The following is a 15,473-nucleotide window of genomic DNA, read 5'->3' on the forward strand; positions in this document are numbered from 1 at the left end:
CGTGACTCTACCGCACAGTCATCAATGCAATCATATACAGGGAGGCCATTAAATGGCTATTTCTTGTCATCCTCAGTCTGCCTGGTCTTGGGATGTGTGAGGAGCGGCCAAGCGTAACAAACTGGGCAAACAAAGGGATGTGTTTGGATTGAGCATGCACAATGGATGGAGGTGGAAGTTGGTATCTTGATGACTGGGAAAGTCAATACCACTTACTCATCACTCATTGTAAGGGTCAAGACAGTGTCGTCGTGCATTCTAGCCATTCCACTCTATTGTATACAAAAATACAAGTACATTCTTTCTAGCTACATAGCTTAGGGGGTAAGTCTGCAAATGTACATCAAGCCCTCTTGCTATTTAAATAGTCACAGACAGTCAAAATTCACTTCCACTTGCCCTGCTATATATACTTTTAACAAAGGCTAGTCACCAACAGTCAGATCATGCATGTTCGTGCACATAGCTGTATCAAGTTACTTAGCCAGTCAAAGCCAGTCAATCCTGCTTTATGCAGGCTGAGAATTCTTAAGTGTTGAAAACAGTCACTTGTTTGATTTTGACTGAAAGGACTACATTGTTCTTGGCACAGAATATATGTGTTTGCAAAGAAAGGTTTTAGGCATGGTTTAGGCATGGTTGAGAACTTTCTTCAATTACATTCTTATTCCTCCAATAGCGGAGTCTGTCTGCAAATTGTTTGCTTGCAAATTCATTCATCATCATGTCCACATAAATGTAAGAATTACAGAGTACAAGGTAATATTGTTCTTACACAACAAATAATTTCTGATGTTCATGTAGATGAACAATGTAGGGCCTCACAACGGATCCCTCCCCCTCCCCTGAACATGGAAACTTGATCAAGGATCTCAAAATGTATAAGTGATTTTTTTTGTTTAACTTTACATGCTATGTACTGTGAGGGCCTGTATACAATTTGTCACTTTTCTCACAGGGATGTGTGTACACAACATTGTTTTTGCAATAAGGGACCTGTACATTGTACATGTATGTATAATTTACAAGTACATTTTTTGTACATTTGTAATACAAGCAAAGAACATAGTGCCAGAAATGTCTGCAATTCACACACACACAAAAACAGGAAATCATGTAATTACAGTAGCACAAGCTATTCCTTCCAGAAAACAGTGATCAAGTACATGTAATTCTACACCACCATTCCATTCACAGGCTATGCTGAGATTTCAAGGAAGCTCCCCTGGTGTGACCCAGCGTGACCCTGCTAGGCACACACTGTGCCAGGGACCTGTCATCCACCACTAATTGCTGTCATGTTCGGTTATTACTCAAAAGTCAATTTTGGACCCTGTATTGGTTGACCTCCCTTTTACCATGAATCTCCTATTACATGGAAAAAATGTCTAAAGGATTCCACAACAGGAAATCACACAGTGAAAATGTTGGGGGAAAATTATCTGTAAAACTGTTTTCTGCATTGTACTGTACAGGTAAAGCTGTACAAAAAAATGTGGTAAATGTATCACAAATCTTAAATCAAAACTACCAAATTATTATGAAATACATATTGTGTACACCTTACTTAACTGTAACTTGTAAGATAATAAGGCCAAAAAAAAAAAGTCTCCGGTTTCTGGTATGGAGCTTGTCCAAAAAGTGGTGCGGCGACGCGGCTTTTTTTTTTTTTACCCGACTTTTTTGCTTCAAATGTCGGCTGATGACTGCAAATGGTGCCCGACTAAACTTAGTGAAAATATATGGGAGTCCAGAGAGGCCACATAAAGCTTATTCTCGATCATAACCCCATCTAAAAACACGTTGAAATTGCGCTGCAGCAGAATTCCAGTCAAACCAGTGAGTTTGGCGGTTTTGATACATCATCTTTCATTGAAAAAAAAAAATTTTCATTTTGCCGACGCGCATGGCTACGGCGACGCGCGCGCATACCAGAAACCGGAGACTTTTTTTTTTGGCCTAATAGTCTCAAGCATCCTGTGAAATCATGGCACCTGATGTGCTGTCATTTTCAAGAAATGTGGAATTAGTGTATCCATTTCCAGTGATGGTCGGCTGACCATCGTTGGAAAAAACAACTTTTTTCAATACTGCCCCCAATTTATCAAAGTTAGTCAGTCCACATTTCGTTTGCAATCGGTCACACATCCATGAATGGATGCAAGCCAGCTAGTCTGGTTTCCCTGACCTGACTAGTCCCCGACCGTCCGACATCTATTAAATTGCCCTGTTTCATCAGAAGTAGGGTCAGGGAACCAGACTACAAGAACAAATTGTTAGATTGAATGCACAGTGTGTACATATGAAAGTACATATAAAACTGGCCTTTCATCAATGCCAAACACAAGATCTAAATGCAGATTACAACAACAATCTACATGGATTCTAAAGCCATTGCACATGTGTGTGAAAGACCTTGGCAGGTGATTGCTAAAAGCATAATTATCCCATCAAACAGCAACACCTGCAGTCACTAGTAAATTATACAATGTTACTAATTATGCAATGCTAAATCATAGTACAAGGAAGAGAATCAACTGTCACAATCATAAAGGAAGTGCCTGCACATTGTGTTTTCAGATTACAGGATCGCACTTCAGTGGTTTGGAAACAATACAAGATGAGGCAATTATTGTACTGTGGGAAGAAAACATAAACAAACAACTAGGGAGAGTGATTGTATTCAAATCGGTGAAACTTGAATACGGTAGCATTTGCTTTGGAGTATTGTACAGTCATTGCAGCCGCCCATAGGCTTCAAAGGATGTACATTTGTACGTGAATTACATTGTACATTGCAGACAAGTTGCCAGTTCACTGACCGTTGATTTCACAACGGCGACAATGGTCCAAGCAGGTTCTTGGGGGACCTCTGTTACACAGACCGACGTCCCATTGTACTAGTAATTCGCTCGCAGGTGTTTAGGGCAAGGGTACAAAAACGTGAGCAAAATACATGTACATGTATCACATAACTTAACATATTTGTCTAAGTAGTAACTTCAGATATTAAAATATTTTTTTAGTACAAAAAAATACAGGTACCGGTAAAGGTCATTACAAACGTGTACGGGTGCAATGTGTATGCACTGATATCAGACTTTGTTAAATAATTTTATAAAGTTAAGCCAAATTTAATGTACGTGGGGAATCATAAACAGAATGCTACCGATATTTCACCATGTCATGTAAGGATGTGTATCGTGTACATAGCATGTACATCATGTATATGTGCACGCACACAACCAGTATTTTTTGACATCTAACATGTCTAACTCTCCTGTGGTTTGACCATTCAAAACCCCTCAAAATCTGGGTTCTGGCAAATTGGAGGACAAAAAATGCAGGACCTTTTAAAATCCTCCAGAATTTATTGTTACTGCACTACCACACCTTTCAATTCCTTTCGAAACGTATTGAAAGGCAACTTACTGAATTTGCCCACAGAGTTGCTTCACCTTCCGAAACCTTTCGAAAAGTTTCAAAGTTCCAGCACTATTTCACCTTTCAAAACCCTTTTAGTCAGGCAAATTTAAAATGTTTTGAAAGGTCTGATAATTCTCTGCCAACTGCACTGGGCATAGCAGGGCTAATGCGAAAAGTCAATGTTGGGATACGTTTTCAAAAGCAAATGCCAAAAATGGTTTCAAATTACAAGCAAGAGTAGTTTTCAGCATCGCCTAGACTTTATCAGTCGAATCTCGTGAGGCATGCTGAATGCTCAAACACACACACACACACACATGGCTTGGTCGACTGATGTAAAAATATTGCTTTTGAGATGGGAAAGGCATTCCCATGCACGCACACTGCCATGACTGCTGATATTGTAAATATCTCAAAGCAATTTTATCTACAGGAAAGAACGCATGAATGCAACGCCAGCGGGACAAATATTCCAAGGCGGTATTCCAAGTGTGAAAATATTGCTTGAGCAATTATTTCAACCACATGAGCTCGACACAGTTCAGGAGTCAGTGAACTTAGTGTTGCCACGGAAACACAATGTTATTTTAAGATGCTCGCCGTAATTGGAGACTCGTTCTTGTAAAAAAAAAAAAGGCATTTTGAACTCTTTTTAATGCAAGTGTATAGCTACATAAGTGACAACTCCATTCAATTTAATTCATTTGTAATTCATCACAATTACAAAAACCCATGAAATTCTGCTTTCATACATGTAGGTGTTCAAAACAATGACCAGAGCCTAAAAAAATATCACAATATGAAAAAAAGTTAAAGACTTACAACCATGAACAAATTAATCAATAACAGCGTACAATCACATAAAAACACTCATTCGGTACATTATGAAAATGTAGACATGTTTTGTTGGCATACTTTCAAAATACATGAAAGTTTATAATTAGGCCTATAGAAAAAAAAGATCTTTTGATTTGCAAAATAAGTGAGGCTTTTCCTTATTAGGTTCAAATGTACTTGACGTTTATGAAAGTTGCAAAACCCGGTACATTATGAAAATGTAGACATATTTTGTTGGCATACTTTCAAAATACATGAAACTTTATAATTAGGGAAAGATCTTTTGAATTGCAAAAGAAGTGAGGCTTTTCCTTATTAGGTTCAATGTATGTACTTGACGTACATGAAAGTTGCAAAACCCATACATACCAGTACATGTACCGGTACATGTACATGTACATTCACATCCATGTACATGTACATGTAGTTCAGAGTCAGACCTTGTATGTAAACAATCACTGAACAAAAAGTACCGGTAATAATGTACATGTACCGGTATGTACATGTATACAAGGGCATCACGTACGCACGTGTGTAATAGCACACGTACATGTACATGTACATGAGTCATTATCAGTCACTCATGTCCGTGTACATGTAGCTGATCACCTTCCAGAGTTTGCAAAGTAATTATACGTGTAAGCCCGTGTAAATCCATTAAATAAAATTAATTACAAGTGTAATATAAGGCAGAGTAAATTAATAAACAAGTTTCTTGTGCCTTCCCATATTCTTTTTTTCCCGGGTTTAAATTGCTCACACACACAAAAAAAACATCTAGACAAATGTTCAACTTGTATAGTTCAAGACACCCCCCCTTCCCTTTCCCCCTCCTCCCCCTGTTTTGGGTGTGTGCAAGTAAAAAATCCTCTGAAACAAGACAAAACAAGTCAGGTGTGTTTACAAACACAAATGCCCCGCAACGGTGACAGTTCCCATGACATAACACCACTCTTTTAACATCAACTTACATGTACCTTGGTCACATGGAACATTCATTGACAGCATTAGTGTCTTCTGTAGGTTTTATATGAATTAATCCCTAATCCCTATAATCTCAGAATAAATACATGATTTATATTGTTTTAGCCACTGTGAACTTGACCCTTGACCTTTTGGCCCCAAATTCAATAGGCTTCTTAGGATTACCAAGAACAATCCACAAACCAAATTTGAAGTTCATATGTTAAGTATTTCTCAAGTTATCGCGCTGACAAGATTTCTATTGTTTTAGCCACTGTGAACTTGACCCTTGACCTTTTGGCCCCAAATTCAATAGGCTTCTTAGGATTACCAAGAACAATCCACAAACCAAATTTGAAGTTCATATGTTAAGTATTTCTCAAGTTATCGCGCTGACAAGATTTCTATTGTTTTAGCCACTGTGAACTTGACCCTTGACCTTTTGGCCCCAAATGCAATAGGCTTCTTAGGATTGCCAAGAACAATCCACAAACCAAATTTGAAGTTCACATGTAAAGTATTTCTCAAGTTATCGCGCTGACAAGATTTCTATTGTTTTAGCCACTGTGAACTTGACCTTTGGCCTTTTGGCCCCAAATTCAATAGGCTTCTTAGGATTACCAAGAACAATCCACAAACCAAATTTGAAGTTCATATGTTAAGTATTTCTCAAGTTATTGCGCTGACAAGATTTCTATTGTTTTAGCCACTGTGAACTTGACCCTTGACCTTTTGGCCCCAAATGCAATAGGCTTCTTAGGATTGCCAAGAACAATCCACAAACCAAATTTGAAGTTCACATGTAAAGTATTTCTCAAGTTATCGCGCTGACAAGATTTCTATTGTTTTAGCCACTGTGAACTTGACCTTTGGCCTTTTGGCCCCAAATGCAAAAGGCTTCTTAGGATTACCAAGAACAATCCACAAACCAAATTTGAAGTTCATATGTTAAGTATTTCTCAAGTTATCGCGCTGACAAGATTTGTCCGGACACACACACACACCCACCCACCCACACACCCACCCACACACCCACCCACACACCCACCCACACACCCACCCACACACCCACCCACGGAAGGACAAGGCGGAAACAGTATGCCCCTTCGGCTTCGCCGCGGGGCATAAAAACATAAATTGTGGGTTTAACTTGCACACAAACAAAAAAACACAGACAGTCCATCTTTAAACTTTTAGAGAATGCTGGTTTAGTGTGCAAGGCATTTAAATACTTTGCGCCTACTTGCTCAGTTGGTTTATCATAACATTATGCGCATCTATCATCCCCCTCCATCATCTGGCCGACTGTCCCGTTCTGGACGAAGAGCGTAAGCCGTGGATAAACCCGTGTATTTTTAGTCCCTTCTGATAGCATTACCAGGCCGTCGTAATTCCACATGGGGATGCGGACAGCCAAAGACTTGGATGTGTAATCCCATTACTGGGGAAATGTCAATGAATTCGCTGCCCAAAAAAAAAAGCTCCATATAATGTCGGCTTTATTACTATTAGCCAAATAGGATTAGAAAGACCGATGAAATTAATTATGGAAATATGCAAGATCAGAACAAACTATTGCAACATCCATGAAAATTTTATATTTTTTTGATATGAAATATAAACAAATTTTAAAATGGTATACATACAATGATCTGATACACGGTACCCTGTGGAGACATGTGCATAATACAAATAAACCGATACATCTCCACAGTGCAATATTTCTATACATGTTGGTGAATACGTCTCCACAAGGTTATCATGAATTATAGAAATATGGATTTTACTCAAAAACTATGAATTTCCAAGGTGTACTGATCAGTCGCAAATTGAAGTATTTTATGTAAGGGATATTGTTTGTCCGAATTTCAGCCCAGGAAATTAATTCTGGTTAAAATAGGAGCATTTTGAAACTACACTTTCAAACTCTAAAATTTTAGTACACGAGAACAAAGAAATACTCCACAAGGATACAAATTCCAGTATATAATGTATGTGTACACACACATAGACAAACTTAAACATTGCAGCATTTGTTTATATTTTTTTGGGGGGGGTAAATAAATCTGACTACAATGTAATTTGAGTAGTGGCTAGGGACAACAAACAAGTTCTTTTTATTAGATGGCCTTGCATTATGTGTTTTGTTAGCAGACCAGCTACAAATCAAATGCTTGGACAGTTTTGCAATATTAATACCATCTTGTTTAATATTTCAGAGTGAATGCGCTTTCTGCTTGCAATCAACCGTGAATAAAACTGAACTGTCTGTGCAGAGGCGCCACAAATACAGACCAATCATACTGTGTCATATTCAATCATTTTTTTTGCTCATTATAATCCAACAGACATTAAATGTATTGGAATTTGTATCCGCAAAATTGAGGTCTGAAAATGCTCCCCCCCCCCCACACACACACACCCACACACACAAAATAATAAATACATACAGTACATACAGTGTACATGTACCTTCAAAAAGATGACACGTGTACATTATGCATTACATTTTAGGATGCATGATGTACATGTAGTTCGTACATGAGTTGTCATCATTGCAATTACATGAACGTTTACATGTACATCGTATACTTTTCTGCCTTGTATCGGTACATGTACATGGGTACACACGAATTACTGGATAATTCATGCGGAGTAGCAATCAAATACATGTGTGAATTAAATACATGTGAACTGTGCACATGTACAATGTAGGCACATATGTGTACATGTACATACCGGGCACATCATGTACACAATGTACACATGTACATGTATATGTACAGTATACATGTACATTAGGCCAAAAAAAGGGTAGTTCTGCTTCCGATTACATGACATTTGAATATAAGGTACATGTAGGTAGGGAAATTATTATCTTTTTTTTTTTTGGCATTTTTTTTTGTGTATGATCATACGGAGGTGTCTGCGTGTAGTCAAGGGTAAAAAGGTGTTACATTGTAATTGATGATTTTCAGGGTTTTCCCCTCATTTTTCCCCTCAAAAAAATTAGGGTATATAGGGGCTCTCAAAATAGGGTAGGTGTGGTAGAGTAAACAGAAGCAGAAGTATTATTTGTTTGGCATGTTTGGCCTTACATGTGTACACTCAGAGTTACATTTTGTGTAAAACTGTTAAAATAAATTAGGCAAAGAGACCATGCATGTATGATGTACTGGTACATGTATGTCCATACATACCGGTAGTGTTTTTTTGTGTACATGCTGCAGTATAACGTATTACTGCAAAGCTAACACACTTTCAACTCCTTTCCACCACCAAAAGTACATGTGCACCATTCCCACGACTTTTTTACCACAGACTGTAGGGATTAAACCAGCAAAAAGCACTTTGCACACTGAACAAAAACGTGAATGCTGAAATCATAACACCAAACTGGGTTACTTTTTCTTTCTTAGAGGATTAGACTTAGAGAGGAGTGTGCATTCCATTGTTGACCGGCAGGTCACCCTCAGGTCACCCCAGGACCCTTGGGTTCTGGGGTTCAATTTCAAAAACCACTTTTTAATAGAGTCAACAATGTCTCAAGGGATGGTCTAAGAAAGTGCTGTATACAAGTATACATGTACTTCATAGCTGGTGGTAAAAAAAATTGTGGTGAAAAATAAAAAGTTTTTTTGATTAACCCAGTACACTATTCTGAATCAACCAATTTGGGCACGCTGTTAATCTTATCACGAAGGCCCCCTTCAATGGTGAAAGCATTGTGGAAGCTACTGATCAGATCATCCCTCGTGGGGCAGTTGCTTTGTACAATAGCATGCACAATGGTTTCTCCATTGAAGGGGGCGTCAAGAGTGTATGAGGATCACTTGCCCCAACTTCATGTGATACTCCCTGTATCACCCACCCAAAACTTCCCCAGCACACCAGGTACTACATACACAATGTGATACAATGTGATACAATGTAATACAATGTAATACAATGTGATACAATGTAATACAAGTGCTGGTGAATTGAAGTTTCAATGTTTGGTTGAACAAAGAAAACAACTGGATTCAGTGGAGTGGATAAGAGGCTGTTCAGATGTTTGAGATGCTCAAATCTTCCACCAGTCAGGTTCGCATAAATCTTTTGCTTCTATTTATTTTGTTTCCTTGTTGTTTGTTGTTCCGTTGGGTTGTTTGTTTGTCTTCTTGAGTTTTGACGTATACACTGTACACTGTAATATAATTATTGCCTTGAGGATGAGTTACTAAATTTATTTGTTAATTTGTTGTCAAATATAAACATAAAATGCAAACAGTTATGCATAAGTGAATATGGAGGGTTCAATTGTATACGTATTTATGTACAAACGACACATTCTTTTACATACGGCAGCACCATTGCAATGATGCATGGGTACTGGATAAGCAATATGCTTAGATGATTATCGTTATCTTTCATCTCTTGCAGTGTGAGACAGAAATCGCAGAGCTGTACCCATCTGCTATGAGTGCACAGGGAGCTGTTTCCCAGCATAATGCACGTGATGATCCTATCAAAAAAATGAAAGCCTGACACACTACCGGGTACGTGTCACGTTGTGTCTAAATACTCTATGAGCAACCATGACTTCTTCAACCTGAGCTACTGAGTATATTTCTGTCCATGGCACAATGTAAAACATACATTATAACATGTACGGTACGTACTGACGTACATTGTGTAAGTACAAACATTTGACTGAAAATTCAGGATAAACTTACCCCCAATCAAAAAAGAAACTAGTCTCTCATCCCGAAAAACTTCCTTTTTTCCCCCGGCCGCCCCCTCTTTTAATTTTTGTTTTAGTTCATACATTTGCAAATTGCAATATATGTTGCGCGTACTGGTATATGGTCAATATTGTCTTTTTATTTGTATCCAACAAAACTGTAGCTACATGTATGTGAAAGGCAACGGCTCCTTTGGACACAACTGTATATCAGCAAAAGAGTCGAGAAAATTAAAGAATCAATCCGCCATCTTGGAAAATCAAGGGGGGGGGGAAGAAAACACCCACCTCCTTCATTTTTTAAAAAGGTTGGACAAGAAACTACAGGTACTTAATTGTTTTACTCAGCCTTAAAGCTATAGTCCATCATTTGTAATTTGTGCATTTTGTTCGTTTGAAGCAACAAAAGGGTTCAAAATCTAATGAAGGATACTGAACAACTAACCTGATGAAGTTTCAGCTAAGCTTCAGCTGTACATTCCGAGAAAAACAGCATTCTAAGATCTCAATTTCAAATCAAAAGTTACTAAATCATGTTTTGAATTGTTTTGAATTGCAGCTATACGCGACGTAGCGCACTGATCCGACGAATTATAACAACCGCGCGCGCGTGTGCGTCGTTCCAATACTTGTGCGCGCTGCGCTTAATAACAAAATGAACTACTAATTTAAATTTTCCTACGGTGCTTCTTAAGAATCACCGTTGGAAATGCCTTCTTTCGTTGATTACTTCAAAATGACAGCTTCCCAGAAGGAATAATTTCACAGGGAGTTTAGTTCCCTTACTATCTTTCAACCAAGTTTGTTTTTCAACAATAATTACGCCAGTTACTTTTCGGATGGCTGCAAATGATGGACTATAGCTTTAAATTAAAAGTAAACTCTCGTGTACGGTAAATAGCAGCTTAAACTAATTAAGAAGTTCATTGTAACATCCACTGTGAATGCAAAAAAGACACAGTCTAAAGGGCTCAGGGTAGTTATCCCAGTCAAATTTGTGGGCCAAGGTGAGGCTTATGCAAGCCTAATCCACACATGACAGTGAGCCACTCAGTCAGTTGAGTCAGTCATTTGAGTCAGTCAGAAAGATAGTCCATCAGTGAGTCAGACACAAAGAGGATTATAGGTTGGTCCTTCAGAGACCAGCAAAATGTAACAATTTCAGGCTTGCTCTATTATCCAATTAAGAGACACTTCCCTGCTATGGGGAAATTTTCTTTGGCAAACATCCATGCTCGCATATTAGTCATGTATAACACATCCTGAATGCAACATTTGCCACATGCCACATCACAAGATGCAGTACAATGTCACCACATCATCAAAAACGAATTTACAAAAAAAAAAAAAAAATCTAATTTAATCTAATAATCAATGGGTAAAGCATTTATTTTTCTGGCAAATATGGACAGACGTAAATTTCTGACTCGTGTCCATACAGGTATCTGGACGGGTCCAGGACAATCCTTTTTCTGAATGCTTTGAAGGGAATATTAAAGGTCCAAAGTGCACTGTGCCCTACATATACTGAGGAGTACGGTATTTGCCGACGAGATATTCATATTGATAACATCCTTACAGGCACATTGTACACAGATGAAACTAAAGCATGTCCAAGTGCAGTGTCAAGTGTACACATACAATGACAAAACTGAAATGAATCTTACCACAGAAAAGTGCATTGGGAGCAGCAATTCCATACTTTCAGGCATTATTATGATCATTTGCATTTATCCCAAAAGTTACCTACCAATTGTTTATTATATTTATTACATTTATTTACCCAGGGTATGCCCAAACAGTTTAAACTGGTTTCCATTGGGGCCCTGCATACAATAAATAATGACTACAAACATGTATACAGTTCATTACAACTACAATACAATTCAATACAATGGGATAAAACATTAATCGATTAATGCATCAGTTGTTAAGCAAATATTATAAATACAATATATTTTTGTAACTATTATAACTACATACCGACATACAGTGTAGGCTTTACTATAACTAAGGTAGATTCTGTGTACACAAAGAATTTGGATCTATCAAAAGTTGCGGAGGCATGTTTTGAATTGCGCCGAAGACACGTTCTCATCCAGCCAACTGTAGTTATGCGATGTCGCAAACTGAACCGACGAATTATAGCAACCACGCGCGTATGCGTTGTGTCAACGGTTGCGCGCCTCGCCGAATTAAAAACTAACAAATAACAGAAATTTCCAACTTCATTGTTTTCTCCAAGATGACAGCTTGCCAGAAAGAATAATTTCACAGGGAGTTTAGTCCCATTATTATCTTTAAACCGAGTATGCTTTTCAACAATAATTATGTCAGTTACTTTTTGGATATCTGCAAATGATGGACTGTAGCTTTAAACATGTACACTCACAACACTTGAAAATCAAACATTACCCAAGGGATTAAAAACAAACAAGTACCGACAACTTCATCGAGGAAGTGTTGAGTTATAAACCGAGCTTTACAGCCAGACAGCGAAACCGAGAGCCGCAATGGAAAGGAAGTCATTCTGGTACTTACTTTCCAATGATTTCACAGAGTTCATAGACATCATCAAACAGAAGGTCCTCGTCCGTCATCTTGAATGTATTACTGTGTGCTTTAGTCTAGTGCATTGGGAATGAACAGAATTATCAGAAAGTTACATCAAAATGAACATTTAAAAGCAATGATGAAACTGCTAACTTTCCGGCACAGCTTCACCATGTTACAACATGTTGCAATTTAACTGAACTGTTTTTAGTCATCCTACCCTGCAAACAGTACAGGGTGGTCGGGAAAAAAAGTACATTTTCAGAAGCAGATTTCTCAAAATTGGGGAAACATGTTCAACATTTTTTTAAGATATTCCTAAACTACAACATATTGGTGGTATATGGTGAAAACGGCGTTAAAAAAAAGCCTGAATTAAGAAATTGAGGCAGTTTACAGACGCAATAAAAAAAATTAATAAATAAATTTTTTAAAATGTCCACACGCATACAGATATTGGTCGTCATTATTGCAGTTCTTTGTGCAGGCAGTGCTATTGTTCTGACCATGTCTCAAAGACTTCCATGTGGACAAACTGGTTTTCGACTGTTTTTCTGTAAATGGCCACCATTTCTTCATTTGTAGGCTTTATTTTCAACACCGTTTCACCATATACCACCAAGATCTTGTAGTTTAGGAATATCTTGGTAATTTTCAAATACCACGAGTGCATCCATTAGGTTCGTACACTGTATGTAATTTTTTTTCCCCCATGACATGACACAGCCAGCACTCTAGAGATAGGCCTACCCTGTGACCTACTGTACATGTATGGAATGACACATTCAGCCAAATACACTTTCAAGGTTAAAGACAAACAGTTAACATCCTGCAGGAGAGACTAGGGTTTCTGTTTTCAAAATGTTATTACTGGACAAGTGCAGGAGTAATTGCAGAATACCCCGCCACTCGGAAATACACCCCTAAATTCTCTGGCTACGAGATTGGAATCACTGGAAAAGAAACAATTCAAGTCCATGCCAGCTACGCGGATACTGAGTGGGGGTCTTCTTGAGAACGAGGCAACACAAAAGGAATGGGAGTTGCTGAAAAAAATTCTAAGTCCAAACCAACCACCCTGTTGCCGGGAATGCCGGCTACGCGGATGCGAAGTGGGAGTCCTTATATGCTTGAGAACGAAGCAACACAAAAGTAATGGGAGTTGCTGAAAAAATTCTAAGTCCAAACCAAATACTCCGTTGCTGGCTACGCGGATACGGAGTGGGAGTGCAGTGGAGCATGATGCATAGTACATACATGTAGCGCTGAGAAGTTTATTGAGGGCAATCAACCGTGACTCCGTAGCCTGCTACAAGGTGCATAGATCGAGTGGCGGGGTATTCTGCAATTGCGACCAAGTGCCTATTAGAAGCCCACCTCATGAAAACCCTTTCAATGTTTTTGGTTAATACTTTGTAATCAAAATAATTTGATTCCTGTTCTAGGCAATGTATGTTTAGACAGTTTGTGATCAAGTAAATGTACACGACATGTACTATGTGTATCAGGCAAGGGGCCCCCAAAAGCAGTTGAGGGACAGTTAATTTAAAGGCTCCCAGCTATGACTGAGGACTGTGATTTTAGGCTTGTACAAGTTTCCAAGTTCAAAGTTGTATAAAACTGGACTAGCGTGACACACGTGCATCATAAAGGTAGGTACAGTATGCAATTTTAGGTGCATGAATTTGCAGGCATGCAACTGAAAAAAATAGAGAAAAAAACGAGTAAACCCCAAACCACACAGGACTTTGTACAGTAGTTTTCAATTTGGAATGGCATTCATGAGAAGTTTTAAAAAACGAGGAAATCAGTAGATCCGAGGAAAAGCTCCATGCCTGAATTTGAAACAATTTAGGCCTACCAAAACTAAAAACAATAAAATTAAAAAAGAGGGGAAGGGAGTTTATTAAATAACTTTTCCACACATTTAAAAAAAAATTCAAACGAATGACCAAGCCCAGCATGCCCAGAAATAATAACATGGACATGGTCATGGTTTGACCCAGAACTGAACAAAAAGGCAATTTTACAACCCCCCCCCCCAAAAAAAAATTACTTCCCCCCCCCAAAAAAAATACTTCCCCCCCCAAAAAAATACTCCCCCCCCCCCCCCAGTTTTAACACGTTAATTACCGATTAAGGCCCGAGTCTCTGAGATAAAAGGTGGAGCTTTATGAATATTTGTGCCTCGGTCTAAAATAAATCATGTTTGTCAACCCATGGAGGAAGGAATATTCCTTCCTCCATGGTCAACCCAACGTATGCAGCTGCATGCAATGTGCTGCACACACACGAAGAATGACAATCAATGTTAAGTTGTTAACCAATCCCATCCCGAATTTGACATTACTTCGGTCGCACTCCACCCTCAATTTGACAATTAAGAAACCTTCAAAAATACCTCCAACAACCCACCTTTGACCACAGCTATATTCCCTCCAAGAATCCTGGGCTAAAAAGGGCAATATCCTCATAAAATCCGCTGAAATGCCGCTATTTTCCCAACGTAAAGCTTCCGATAGGATGAGCACTTGATGGCACCTGGCGCGGTAAAGCGCATGCGCAGTGGCTGAAAGGTCAAGGCCCTTCAATCGAGCGGGCGAGGTTTGGCGATAGGTAGTAGCGCCCTCTGTTGCTAGAGGATTAATCAGTTCAAAACAGAATGAATGTTTTGATTTTGCCATTTTTTACGTGGTAGTCCTAGCTACAAGCCTTTACCAACATTACCCCAACTTAATATTACATAACTCTTTTTATAAACGCTTTTTTGTAAAATTTATTTCTGAAATAGGCAAGGGCAGGCTGACGTCATCCGATGAAAACATCTGCACACCAGTTTTCATCGGTTCCCCGGGCATGTGTTAACCATTCAGCACTCCAGACTCAAGAACCATTGAATTTCAAGAACATTGGTCTGGGAGCTAAACCAATGTAAACTATTCCCATATGTCCGCACCCACCTATAAGCACT

At 38.6% G+C, this 15,473-nt stretch overlaps 1 protein-coding gene across 1 annotated transcript in view; it reads right to left on the bottom strand.

Annotated features, from left to right (window-relative positions):
- Positions 1–15,051, bottom strand: part of LOC119739668 (peripheral plasma membrane protein CASK-like) — a 109,491-nt gene extending 94,440 nt beyond the window's left edge. Inside the window, 2 exon segments of the mRNA XM_038214680.1 lie at positions 12,491–12,576; positions 14,918–15,051. Coding sequence (XP_038070608.1) covers positions 12,491–12,549 — 59 coding nt within the window. The 5' untranslated portion in view covers positions 12,550–12,576; positions 14,918–15,051.
- Between the last annotated feature and the right edge of the window lie 422 nt (positions 15,052–15,473).

This window comes from Patiria miniata, unplaced genomic scaffold (genome assembly GCF_015706575.1).
Source record: "Patiria miniata isolate m_02_andy unplaced genomic scaffold, ASM1570657v1 HiC_scaffold_4, whole genome shotgun sequence".
Classification (NCBI taxonomy): domain Eukaryota; kingdom Metazoa; phylum Echinodermata; class Asteroidea; order Valvatida; family Asterinidae; genus Patiria; species Patiria miniata.